Source organism: Eretmochelys imbricata, chromosome 6, assembly GCF_965152235.1.
Source record: "Eretmochelys imbricata isolate rEreImb1 chromosome 6, rEreImb1.hap1, whole genome shotgun sequence".
NCBI classification, from domain to species: Eukaryota; Metazoa; Chordata; order Testudines; family Cheloniidae; genus Eretmochelys; species Eretmochelys imbricata.
In genome coordinates, this window is record NC_135577.1 from 47949758 (window position 1) to 47962933 (window position 13176).

Consider the following 13176-nt stretch of genomic DNA (forward strand, 5'->3'; position numbering starts at 1 on the left):
ATTTAAATGGGGCATAGGCCCTCTGCAGAGGAGTGAATTTTGCTCACTTACACCAGTGTAAATCAGGAGTAACTCTACTACAGTTAATGGAGTTTTACTGGTGTAAGTAAGAGGAGAATCAAGCCCTGAATATCAAAGGGGTACTTGGTCTTTAAAATTCTGTACGATAGTTTGTTACACAGTGTTTGAAAAAACCCTGATTTGTTTAGACTGTACATATATTTCTATTTATATATCTGTAAATCTCTATAAACACATGGTGAAATAGAGAAAAGCAAGCCAAGGTCTCAGACTGGCAAGGAGAGCAGCTTTTTTTATTTTATTTTAATATTTATTTTAAATTTCCCTGTCTTGCAGCTTTGCCTTTTATGGACCATTATTAGCAAGGCAAGCAATATATTATAGCACCAGAACTATCCGCAGCTGAGGTTAGTCTGCAAAGCTGATTAGTAGAAATCCAGCCCTCACCCAAATGTGTTTGGTCAGAAGCAACATAGGCGATAAACATCCCTCCCCTCTCCTTCTGGACAGTACATAGCACAATGCTGTTTGTTTCAAAGCTGTGAAGTGTTTTGTTTTTTTAAATGTCTTCAGTATCTTAGGCATGAGGGCTTACAGTAACTAAACAGAACAAAACAAAGACATAGTGCAGTTCTTATAATTGTAAAAAGAAAAACAGTACAAAAGTTGTTTGGGTTACCTGCACCCACATTCAAGACTGACTCAAATAAAGTGTCTTGTTCTTGCAGCTCTAATACTGAGACATCTGCCCAGTCCAGTACAGTAACAAGTTATCTTCATTAGTTTGTGATAAAGATTCTTTTAAGTAGGAGAGGGACAGTGGGAAACCGCCTGTTTTCTGTCTGCTGAAGATCACAACGTCGACTCCAAGGATGAGTCAAGGATGTCATCATGATGGCTGTTGCTATTGGAGTCGCTGTCGTAACTCTGGGGGCTCGAATAGTTGGCTGCCTCTTGCAGTCTCATTAGCATGTTCATCTAAGAAAGCACGGAAAAGGGTTAAGGGTTATTTGTCTGCTGAGACGAGAGAATCTTAATACTATAGAACAGTCAGATTTGCACTCACATCACTCATGTGAAACCAGGGCAAGAGAAGAGGGGAATATTTATTTTGGATACTAAATGTAAAACAATTCGCACAGCACAGTTGTTATTACACCTCTCCTATGAGGGACAAACTGAGATGCAGAGCGGCTAAATGACTTGCTATAGGTCACACACGGAGTCAGTGGAAGAGCTATGAAGATTCCACATCTCCTTATTCCCAGCCTCTTGCACTAACCAGTCTTAATATGTATTAACTAGAATTCTGTAGTTCTACAAACAGGTCAGAAAAAGAGATCTATTAAATTAGACAACGGATAATAACATCTCTGTGAATGTGTGCATACAATAATGGAAATGTAAGGTGATTCTTCAATATACCCAACTTATTTTGGAGGTGTACATGATTCCAAACAATAGTTTAAGAATAGCTGTAACATAAGCAATTATTGCAATAACTGTTTTCACCAGGAAGAAAGCTGCATGAACTAGTGTTACCATCACGCTCATATTAAAATGTGCATTAACAAGCAAATCCAAAGCTTAAACTATTGTATATATTGTGTACAATGTTTAAAATCTTGGTTTCCATACACTTGCATGGTATTTGCTGATTAATAAATGAGACACCAATTATGTAAGCTTCAATTTTCACATAGCAACTGAACCAGAAAAATAGCTCAATATCATAGTGACACAGCTATCCCATGGTCCTGGCCGGGCAGGTTAGGTCAAGAATTTCCACGCCATTATACAAATGTGTTCCATTAAATCATGCATTTGCATACTTTATATATACACAAACACCAGAAACAGGCAAAAGGCATCTAGTTTATTGTGCAAAGCTTTACATGAGGTGGACAAAGTTTCCTTCATATTTTTATAGCCATTTTAGCTACACTCTCACAACGAGGAGATCTGAGTATTCTCCTTCACTGTATCTGACAAAATTACATCTGACACACCGGTCTCCTGTGGCAGTGCATTCCACAGGCTGACTCTACTCTGTGGCAGGAAATATTTCCTTGTAATTCTAGAACATTTAACTTATTGTCACTTATTCTTTCATTCCTATTTATTTTTGCCCCCTAGCAAGTATATCCTAATTAGCTCTGGAGCTTTAGCTGGAAGAACTCACCAAAGGATCTCCTTCAGCATCACTCGGGGGAACTTGTTTGCTAGTTGAACCTTCCCGTGGCATTGAGTACCCATCAAATCCAACATCTTCAGGCCGCAGTTGCAGCAAGGGAGGCCACTCGTGGTGCTGTGGGGTGGCTGCCCAGGGATACGTGTCCATTACCCATTTGGCAGGATCCTCCCAGGGAGCTCTCCTTCCATACAACTAGAAAACAAGAGCAAATACATCTCTTAACATATGTCTGTAATATAATGGGTTCTACTACTTTAGTCCGTGCTTGTCTCATCAAAGTGAGCTCTTGTGTCATGGTTATCTCAATGTGGAGAACACTCTGAATGAAGGCTGGCCAAACAGGGTGTGATTTTCATCCTTATTACTCTGACTGTGAAGTTCTAGCTATGTAATGGTAACTGACTCAGAGGAGGCTGGCCATCTCCTTTGAGAGCACAAACCCTCTTAATCTGCCACCAACTGGGGAGAAAGGGAACCTGAGAACAAATAACCTTGCTTCAGAAGTTGAGTGCACCATCTCTCTGTTCCTATTTCTTTTGGACTAAATAAGCAAAATACAAAATCCAAGTCACTAGTGTACACATCCTATCTGCAGTAGGATACCAAATATTTGCTTTCAAAGTCATCAGGAAGTTGCAGTATGTTGCTAGAACATATAAGTATAACTGCTCGATGCCTTTAATCAGAAACTATGGCAACGAATGCCAAAGAAATACTTTTTGAAGTCAATGGACTTTTGGACTTTCTCTGTGCTCACGTGTGAGAGTGCCAGCAGAATCTGGCTCTGTATGATCAGCCTCGAAACACACACACCTCCAGAAAGGTGTTTTGATTTGAACAGAATGGTCAGGAAAACACAGCCAGTTATATAATTTGTTTTATTTTTAATTTATTTTTAAATAAACACTGCTCTTTGATCTATTCAGATCACTTAGTTTTCATTAGATGAAAACTCACTATTGAGCCACATGGGTTTCAAAAGCAGACGCCAAATGAAAAGAGATCTTCAAGTTTTCACTTCTGCTATAGGGTACTCTAGGCTGACTGCCCTTCAGGAACTGGATTTCAGTAGCTGCTCTTTGTCACTTGAGCTCAAAGGATTCAGGCTCCTCTTTATAGTGTACAGTGAACAGTGAAGCAATAAGACACAGTAGGAGGTCATGGATGTATTATAAGAACATCTGAATGCCTTTAATCCATGCGGTATAACTCAGTGCTAACCATCACCCCAAATCCCTTTATTGACATTAAGAATACTTTTTATGATGAAGACAAATGTGTTTCCACACATGGAGATACTGGTATTTTAGAAAGCTGAAAAGCAACTGAGCTGTGAGATTCTTTCCCAATTAATCCCTCATTTTAGATTATTCTCCAGACATCTGAACAAAGCCTCAACCCAAGAATGTTTACAATATAGAATGCAAAAGTCAGCCACAAAAAGGATATTTAGCCATGAACCCATTCTCCCTTACGCTCTTAGAAAGCTCAATTGAAGCTGAATTCCTGAAGTCCTGGCTCCTATACCCTCAGTCAGCATTCTCTCTCTCAGAATCTGTCCCCACTCAACACTGAGTTTTTAGATGTATTTTTCCAGAAAATAATTACAGTCTTGAACAGATTTCCTCACAACCAATTAAGACATAAATAAAATAAAATAAAATAAAATAAAATAAAATAGCATTTTGAGATGAATCTGTTGATTTTCATATCATAGTCCAGAAAGTAGCAATGATCAACAACCCCATATATTAAGCGCTCATAGGTAGAACTGGAGAGGAATGAATGAGGACAAAGACAGTTCCACACACTAACTTCAGTGCAGTGAATTCTGATTTACACTGAGATAAGTGAGGAGAAAAATCAAGACCACAGATTTTCCATTCATTTCTGGACAAACATACTCCTCTGACAATTTTGGAAACTAAAGACTTAAAAATATCTGAATGAGAAAGCCACTTCGTAACTGTCACGAAAGCTGTTCAATGACCAAACAGCTCCTTTTCCTTTAGCAGAAGTGGTGGGGATAAAGGGATTTGCCAACTCTTTCAGAGTTCAAGAATAGCTCAGTTTCCTCCAACTTCCCCCCACTTATCGATCATAGAGACTGCTATCCTTACTGGCCAAGTAGGGCTAGTTAGGGAAAACTCTGAAGCCTATCGGTGCTATTTCTTATACTGGCTATTACTGTCGATGGTACTGGTAGCAACAACTCCTCCCCTCCTAGTCCAGCATGTTATCTCCAGAACAATCCAAAAAGAATGGTCCCAACAAGTAGCCTGGTTAGAGAATCAAATCTAGTTCTCCTGGATGGCGATGGGGAGTGTTGGCACCAAATATGCACCAAGACAACTATGTTTGAATGCCACTAACTATGCGGAAGAAACAGTACAATGATTAAAATGAGCTTCCAATGAAACAAACATGCTACAGAGATTAATGAACTTAAAGGGAACATCATCAGAGAAATGTTTTCTCAAATTTTTGCTCATGTTTGTGATGTTGAATTACATCAGGAAGATTAATAGCCAAAGGTCCAGTTCTATTACTGATCCTGCAGACTGAAGACACATCACAAAAATAAACTACTCATGGAGTAAGGCACTACTCAGTCTGAGTAAGGGTAGCAGAATGATGCCCTGAATAAATACAGAAGGAAACACAACATAAACTCCACAGCAACATCAAATAACAGGAGACTTTGTTACAAAGATACATATATAGCAAACAGACTAATTCCTTCTTGGAAGATTCTGATTCCATCAAATTATATGAGACAAGTGGATTATTCCAATGGAGCCACCAAAGAGATTAAAGTTTATGTGCAATGGTGGTGTGTATAAATATATATTTATATATATATATAAATAAATATATGGCAGCAAAGTGCAGATTCAGAAATTATGCAATGATTAATTGCTTTAGATGTTAACATTTATTCCATTCTGAAATTATGCCCAAGTGATCAAATGAGTTGGCACAGTTGTCCAGTAGGTGGTGCCAGCCAGTCTTAAACCCACCTTTCCCTTCCCAAAAAGAAAATATTCTTCATAATCATTTAGTTAGGTTTCAATGTAAGTTGTGGTAAACTGAGTCTACTATTTAAATCTGTTCCCCCAACATATGGAGCATTCATCACAGCTGCTAAACTGCTAAGAAGTGGAGAGATTTGTAAACTCTACATAAAGCTCCTGGGAATTGAAAAAGACAAATGTTTCCATTAATTCCTAGTCCAGCTCTGAAAAATCATTATATAGTAAGTGCATTTCCTATTTAAGTAACTACCATATCTCCAGTGTGCTACCAAACCAGTGTATTAATAGTATTACTCTATGATCTGAAAGCAGCTGCTTTAAATGAAACAGGCAGAAGGCTGGAGGCAGTAAAGATGAGGGCATGTGCAAAACTGAATGATTTTAAGACAACACAAAGTGTTAGAAGGAGGGTAGGATGTGAAATTAGGATATGAGACTGGCTGCAAAAAAAAGGATTACAATAGTAGGGATGCTCAGAAGACAGAGATGATAAGATGACAAAGAAAATAATTCAAACACAACCAAAGTCAGGCAGACCTAGAGGCTGATCACCAACTAGATGGTGGGACATTGTATGCAAGGACATAACCAGGCTGGGCTTAATGGAGAAACAAGCCATAGATAGGAATGAATGGCAATGCTGTACTGCTCCCTGTGTCTGTGAATATGCTTTGGGATGAAAAGAAGAAAAACAAATCTCCAGCAAACTCAAGACAGGAACTAACATTTTCTTCCTGCAACCTTTGCAGATGCTCACTTTGCAAAGAAATTAGGAATGTTCCCCCTGTGCATATTAGAAGGTGGCGGTACCTAGCTAACATTCACAAGTGCCAAAGATAAAGCATAAAAGAATGTACCAGACTGGCAGGAAGCAGGCATTCTGGGACCTCCTATTTGCTTTAGCTATGGCCTATAACAATAACAGGAGGGAGAGAGAGATCTCACATTTTCACATCCCTGCTTTAGGGAACAGAGCCAAAAATCAAGATTCAGCAAGTCCATGGGAACAGTCGCTAAAAGGATCCACTTGGCCCACATGCCCTTCACCCATAATGCGTCTTTAAATGGCAATGAAAAATAAAGTATTCATTCAGTCCATGTCCAGCCCCATAAATCATAGTGCCTGGACTGAAATCAGGACTCCACTGTTCTTTTCAGATAGTGGTTCCATGTAACAAGATGTGTTCACAAAGGAGCATTCTCCACCCCGCATTCCTCAAATGTATTCTGAAATGGCCACAGCTGGAGAGGGACCACACCCACATGCTGGAGATCACTTGCCAGGATCATCTGGGATTCTCTTTTAATCATTTTTCTGCCACTGCAGAGGCTGTGGGCACTGGTGTACCTTGGTCCTTATAGCACATAATAGTCTAGTCTCCTGTAGGCTGTAATACTTTGTTCCTAGATGTAGGATCTTGGTGTACCAGAACACATGTTCAAATGAGCTCACCTTATCAAGCAATCCTGATCAGAGATATGAACATGGAAAACCTAAGGTTGCCATCCCTCCTGGTTTTAATGTGACTGTGCTGATTTTTAGTTTGAAAGTTGGGAGTGGCGGGGGAAGAGTACAGGGCCACTGACATATCCTAAAAATTTCCTCAGCCAGCATAACATCTATAAGTTGTTCCATGAAATTTAAATGCAAGGACTTTGATTATTTTTAATAAAAAGCTTGTTCTGTGGAACAATCACTGTCACTCACACACCCGTAAGACTTTACTACCATTAATTAGATAAATGCCATGACATCCATGTGAGGCAGGTATTTTATTATACCAACTTTGTGGATAGGGAATTGAAATACAAAGAGATCAAGTGCTTTTCCCAAGGCCACACAGCAAGTCAGTAGCAATCTTGAACTGAACATGTATCTCCTGACTCCAAACCCCCTGCTCTAGCCAGAGACATGCTGGCTCCGATAAAAACTAAAAGTGTCAGTACTATCCCAGCTTTCTAAAACTGATAGAGAACCTGAATTTTTAATCAAACGCTAAGTGCAGGCAGTTCAATAACTGCTAAAATTAGAGTTAATGAAGGTTGCTTTACAGACCCCGTAGGCACTACAAAGAAATTCAATCAATATTTCATCACCTGTAGTGAGAAAAAAATAGACAAAGTGCTTGAGAGAACGATCCTAACACTCGCTCAATGAATCTCTCCAAATGCTGCGTGGTTTCTCTGCTGACAGATAGCTAAAGGTTGTGAGTTCGTTGGCCATTGTAAACATATTGCAAATTCACATTTAGTTTTAAGAAGGAAAATTAGAGATAATACTGTAATGAATGCTTTCAAGTATGGCATTTTAGATGTGGGGTAACATTTTCAAAAGTGCTTAGAAAACCTAGGAGCCTAAGTCCCATTTTCAAAATGGTTTAGGCACTCAGAAACCTAATTGTCATTGAAACTCAAAAGGGATTTAAGTTCCTAATGCCTAAATCATTTCTGAAAATTTTATCCTTTAAGTTTCAAGTTGTTTCTCGAGGAAAGTGTTAATGTGGTTTGATTGCATCCAGTATCTCCTTACTATTTAGATGGAAACAGTATTTGGGTTTCACATCTGACTTCCTCACCTGTAGTCCTTCTCTGACTGCCTCCAAAAGATATGGGATAATAGAGTAGTTCCACAAGTCAGTAAACCAGACCCTAGAACCATCCACGTCTATTGGACAAGAGAGGAAGAGTCGTGGACCTAGAAGGGAAAATTAAAGTCACACCATGAACATGGGTTGCAGCAGTCAATTCAAAAGCAATATCAAACAACAACTCTAAGTTCTTTGGAGACTGTAACTTAAGAGCTGAGAAGAAATGTACAAATGTCAGCATCTGCTCTTTTTAAGATAATGTGAAAGTCCCTGAATTACCTTGATACTGTAATGCATTCAAGAAGGAACCAATTACAGAATTCACAATCAGAATTTTAAAATCTTCCTTTATGTCTACAACTTATTTATTATGAACCCTTGGTACAGTTTTGCTTGATAGTATGGTCAGTCTAAAAATGTGGCTTTTATAAATCATTTCCCCGCAATGGCTCTTTAATTCCAGTGGAGTATGCGGAACTGGAATATATCCTCTCAGGAACACCAGAGAATGCTTTGGTGCTAGAACGTGAATTCTCAGTTCTCACCAATAGTAACATCAGAGGAACTGTGAGCCTCCAAGAACTTGTTGAGATGCTGCCAGACCTTGGGAATCCAGTCAATGATTTTAACCAGTTCTGCATTTCTCATCCTGCCACTGATTTCTGTTTCAATTAATTTTCGTCTCAGGAAACGACCAAGAAAGCCCTTGACTGGCTCAGTGTGGTTAGCACATAGCACCCATCTAAAGCAGAAGAAGAGAAGAGTCAGAGATTTACCTGTTACTCTAGAGAGTAGTAATATGACTACTGGACTGCTGGGATGATTTAGTCGGTGTTGGACTAGATGACCTCCTGCGGTCTCTTCCAACCCTAATCTTCTATGATTTTATGACAGGTTAGATCCGGAATGGGTTTTGTTCATCCTATCTAACTGATATTCTCTTAAGATTCTCAGCTAACCAGTATAACCATAACCATCAGGTAATTTTGCAACTTACATACAGTACCTGAAATTGTGGTGTAGTTGAAGGTTAGGTGTTGAGGATGTGGCCTGGTTCATTGTGCCAATAATGTAAGGACTATGAGAAAACATTGAACAAATCAGTATTTGTAAACTCATTTCTAGGCAATAATTAAAACACATTTAATAAGTAACTTCAAATTAAGACCTCTACAACCTTAATATTCAGCTAGGTTTACTCTAGCCCCTACTCTGCCAGTGCAGTTTATCTGCAGGTACAAATAATTACACTCACATTTTTGTGCCTGCAATGAATTGTGGGTGCAAAACTAACACCTCAAAATATAGAGGCCTTCACTGAAAACTGGGTTATTAATATTTCAAGGGCTATTGTGTGTGATGAATACAATTTACCCAAATACTTTACTACATTTTTATTACATATATACACACACACACACACAATTTTTTTTTAACAGTCCTATGCAACTAGACTCTGCTGACGGAATCAGTTCTAGTCATCTCCGATCATAGTATCAAAAATAATCTGATAAATGTTGTCTAGAATTCATTTTATTGATCAGGGTTTAAGTCTGACTCTGTGGAAGGATCTCTTTCAGGGGTTTGATGTGTGGGTCTAATATCCCATTACCATTTATGGTACTTGCAGTTCAGAAGCCCATTGAAGATCTCGCCGAGGGAGCTAACATGATGCAAATTGTCCAGAATGACGACAAGAGGCATATCCACAGCATTATTTTCGCTATTACATTGGTCAGCAAGGTTAGACAAGTATTGGCGCAGTTCCTGCAAAGCATATGCAGAAAAGGAAGCTGGTTTTCATATTATTCCTTGGATACCCAGTTAACAGAGAAAAAAAATTTGCTATTTGGCTGTTGGATTCAATCCTAGAAATGCTCCTGATAACAAATATAATATAGCTTGCTTTGCTTTAGTCACAAGAGGTCATATTGTTCCAAGTGGAGTAATCATATGACTTCTACTTTTAACTTTTGTTTTAATCCAAATACTTTCGGGTGTTACAGACTCAAAGATGTACCAGGAGTCCTGTTTGGGAAGCCTATTTGGGAATTCCAAGGGGCAATGGTCTGCCTTTTTGCTAAAGCACCTTGTGCTACACTGTTCTAGCCATGCTGCCCAGAGCTCTGAGATGTTTTAAGAACTTCCTCATATCTCAGTATATTGGGTAAGCAGGTGAGAAAGTTGCAGAAGGAGCAGTGCACCTTAGCTGCCTATGCTTGCCATGTTTGATCACGTTCTTGCCATTGTGTTAATCTCTAACTACAAATGAGCCCGGCCATGATGCTCATTTGCGGAGGCAGAAGTTAGATGGCTTGGACGGTGGCATGAAAGAAGGAGGAGTTCAGTGCCACTGCCAAACATTTGGGTGAGATTGCTCTCATCATCTCTAACATGTGCATTAAACAGGATGCCCCAAACTATAACAGTTGCTAGTGACCACACTTTCCAGCACTTTGCTCCAAAGAACTCCCTACTCCACCTGAGGCCAGCACATACATAGCTTGGCAGGACAGCTTTGTTTTCTTACCTACAAACCTACAAACCAGAGGTATACACAGAAAAACGCTGCTGCTATTATATGTAGCCACATAGCTACTCGAGCTTTTAGGTTAATACAATGTAGAGGTGAATTATATTGTTACCTTTTTTTTCAAAGCGCCCACTAGTTCCCACTAAGGTTTGACATCACAGTAGCCTACCGATATTTACTTAAAGTTTAACAGCTGAGTCTGGCACATAGTAGTAGTGTTTCTATAAAGATACCTTCCATTTCCTCACCTTACTGGACTTATGATCCACGTTGAAGGTTGCAATAACTCCATCAGCCAGCTCTCTTCCCTCTTTAAGTACCATAAACTCAGACAGACGATTTGCTAGGTACGTTTTACCAGTGCCACTTGGCCCAGACAAGATAATCCGTCTATGTTCCATTAAGAGAGAGACATACCGCTGCAGTATAGGCTTTGGAATCAGCGACTCAAACACCAGACAGTCCAAACTGTTCTCACAGATGCCTGCATTTAGAAAATCATCGTCATTCAGGGGATCCACACTTTGCTAAAGTTGCTAAAAAAAAATTTTTTTTTAGCGCGTTTTTAAACTTCTCTCTCAGTAGCAAAAATATCATTTCCCATTGAGGAAAATGTATGTATTTCAACTGCCAAGGTTAGACTAAATTAGAGCTAAAGGGTAAAAGAAAGCACTGATCTAAAATAGAAAATGTGATTGTGTGTGACCCTGTGGCCAATTATACCAGGAAACAATCCAAAAGCTTCACTCAGAAGTTGCAGACTCCACCCACACCAATCATAAGCAGAACCTTCCTGACCCCAGATGAAGACTCCTTTTTACACTATATTATCTCTCATGGCAGAGAAGAGTCATGAATCAGTTATTTATATTGAATGCAAAGTGTCTTTACCGGGACCTCTCGAGCTCCCAGACTAGCCAACACAGGCTACGCTGTCTAAGTCCTGCCCTGGACAAATGGTCATAGATATAATTACTGGTTAAATTATATGCCCATGAGCCATCTCCATTCTTTGGATTTCCTCCACCAGGGAGCAGTGAAAGTTTATCTTGTCTATCAAGAACTGCTGGGTAAAGCCTGGCTTCCAGTTCTATTGTAGACAAATCTATTCACAGGCCATTTCACTGTCAAGTACAGTCACAGAAATAGATACATTTACCCAGAATTTAGCCATTTATTTTTGCTCTGCAAAACAAAACAAACCTATCTATCATCAAGTCCCCCTGCCTTCACCAAACATCCAAACCATTTGCAATTAAACTCCTTCTGTGTAGTATGATAGACACAGCTTCAGGCATAAAAATTTCCATACAGGAGCATTTGTGCAATGTCAGCAGTCACTTTAGGCAGAACTGGCTCAGGGCAAGCACACAAAGCTTAAAAATAAACTGAAGGAAGGGAATGTTAGCACATCAACGGCTGACAGAATCATTAGCACCTGACTGATTACTTACAAAATCAAACATTTCTATGCACAGCTCTATATCTGGAAGGCATAATGAATTACTGGCTTCCCACAAATTGATTAAAATAGAATTTTTAAAATAAAAACAGAAGTATATCATAAATGAGTCTACAAAGCACAAGTAAAGCTATTACAAGCTGAATATATAACTTATTTAGTATGACAAGTTCTCAAGCAACATTTTCATTCTTCTAAAATCCCCACAGTACAACTTGAATGTCTTGGTTCTTGGATAAACCTGAATAAATTGAAATGTTTCAGTATTTTTGTGATTATGTTTTTCCTCCTTTACAGCTAACATTAACACTAAGGGCTTGTCTATTCTGTGGGATGATATGCTTCACGGGCATGTGATTTCTAAAGTGCACCAATGTGTAAAACACAAAACTTCTTTATCAAATATGGTGGATTTTGTGTAGTTATGAGGTGAGAGAAGAAGCACACTGTTCCCTTAAAGTTTTGCATTTAATGCCACAGTGGAAAAAATGCATTTTTGTTGCACATATTAACAGTTTACTTTTGGATAAACACAATGAAAATGTGGTTCTCTTGCTTTCCTACAATAGCTTAAGTCAGTAGTCCTTTGCATGTAGTGTTTCAAACAGTACTATGTTCAAGCGTACTTCAGAACTTTTAGTGCACACCAGCGCTAAATTACAGAGGTGAGGCTGTGGTGGTAACTTAATGGTACTGCTGCTGTGTAGGGCCATGAAAGAAAAACTGATTTCATTCCTGCTCCCTCTTTTTCATAACAGCAAGCCTGTTCAGTCCTTTATATGGTAGGAAGAGAACATTTTCTGTTGCTCAACAGCACCTCTGGTTGATTAAATGAGCAGCACTGTCAGTCAATAAAGGAACTCCCATACGGTCCACCTCAGCTGGAAGGAAGTTGATTATAGCACAGATCTGAAGACAGGGAGGGGACAGAATGAGTTGCCAAAAGAAATATGACAGATTCCCCCTCCCCCACAAGCAAGTTAAAGAAAGAAGGAAGGAAAGAACAAACGCAACAGAGTTCAAACCATGAATCCTGGGATCTTTTCTTGGTTTTACCTGTAACCCAGTGAGGGACCTTTATTGAAGTCGATGGGCCCTGTGGGAGAATGGTGCTAATCAACAGGAGTAAGGGTATCAGAGTCTGGCCCAAGGTGCATTCCAAATCCAGGATGAAATCTGCTACAAGTGCAATTATTATTACTACTATTACAAGACTAAGAAGATACAGTGATACTGAATTTGGGTACAGGCCCAATGTCCTAAAACTCTTCAGCCTCTACTGCTTACATTAACAAATGTCACTAAAGAAGTAAGGTACAGGTGGGCTAAAGCGAGAGACAGGG

The 13176-nt window shown here is 39.2% G+C and overlaps 1 protein-coding gene across 2 annotated transcripts in view; it reads right to left on the bottom strand.

Moving 5' to 3' along the window:
• Nucleotides 1-873: 873 nt before the first annotated feature.
• NAV2 (neuron navigator 2) overlaps nucleotides 874-13176 on the bottom strand; it is a 344782-nt gene continuing 332479 nt past the window's right edge. For both annotated transcript variants that reach the window (XM_077820144.1, XM_077820143.1), the window contains 7 exons: nucleotides 10620-10855; nucleotides 9451-9605; nucleotides 8845-8916; nucleotides 8384-8580; nucleotides 7827-7945; nucleotides 2204-2407; nucleotides 874-999 (listed from right to left, as the gene is read on the bottom strand). In XM_077820144.1, the coding sequence (XP_077676270.1) occupies nucleotides 874-999; nucleotides 2204-2407; nucleotides 7827-7945; nucleotides 8384-8580; nucleotides 8845-8916; nucleotides 9451-9605; nucleotides 10620-10855 (1109 nt within the window). The remainder of the gene's footprint in view (nucleotides 1000-2203; nucleotides 2408-7826; nucleotides 7946-8383; nucleotides 8581-8844; nucleotides 8917-9450; nucleotides 9606-10619; nucleotides 10856-13176) is intronic.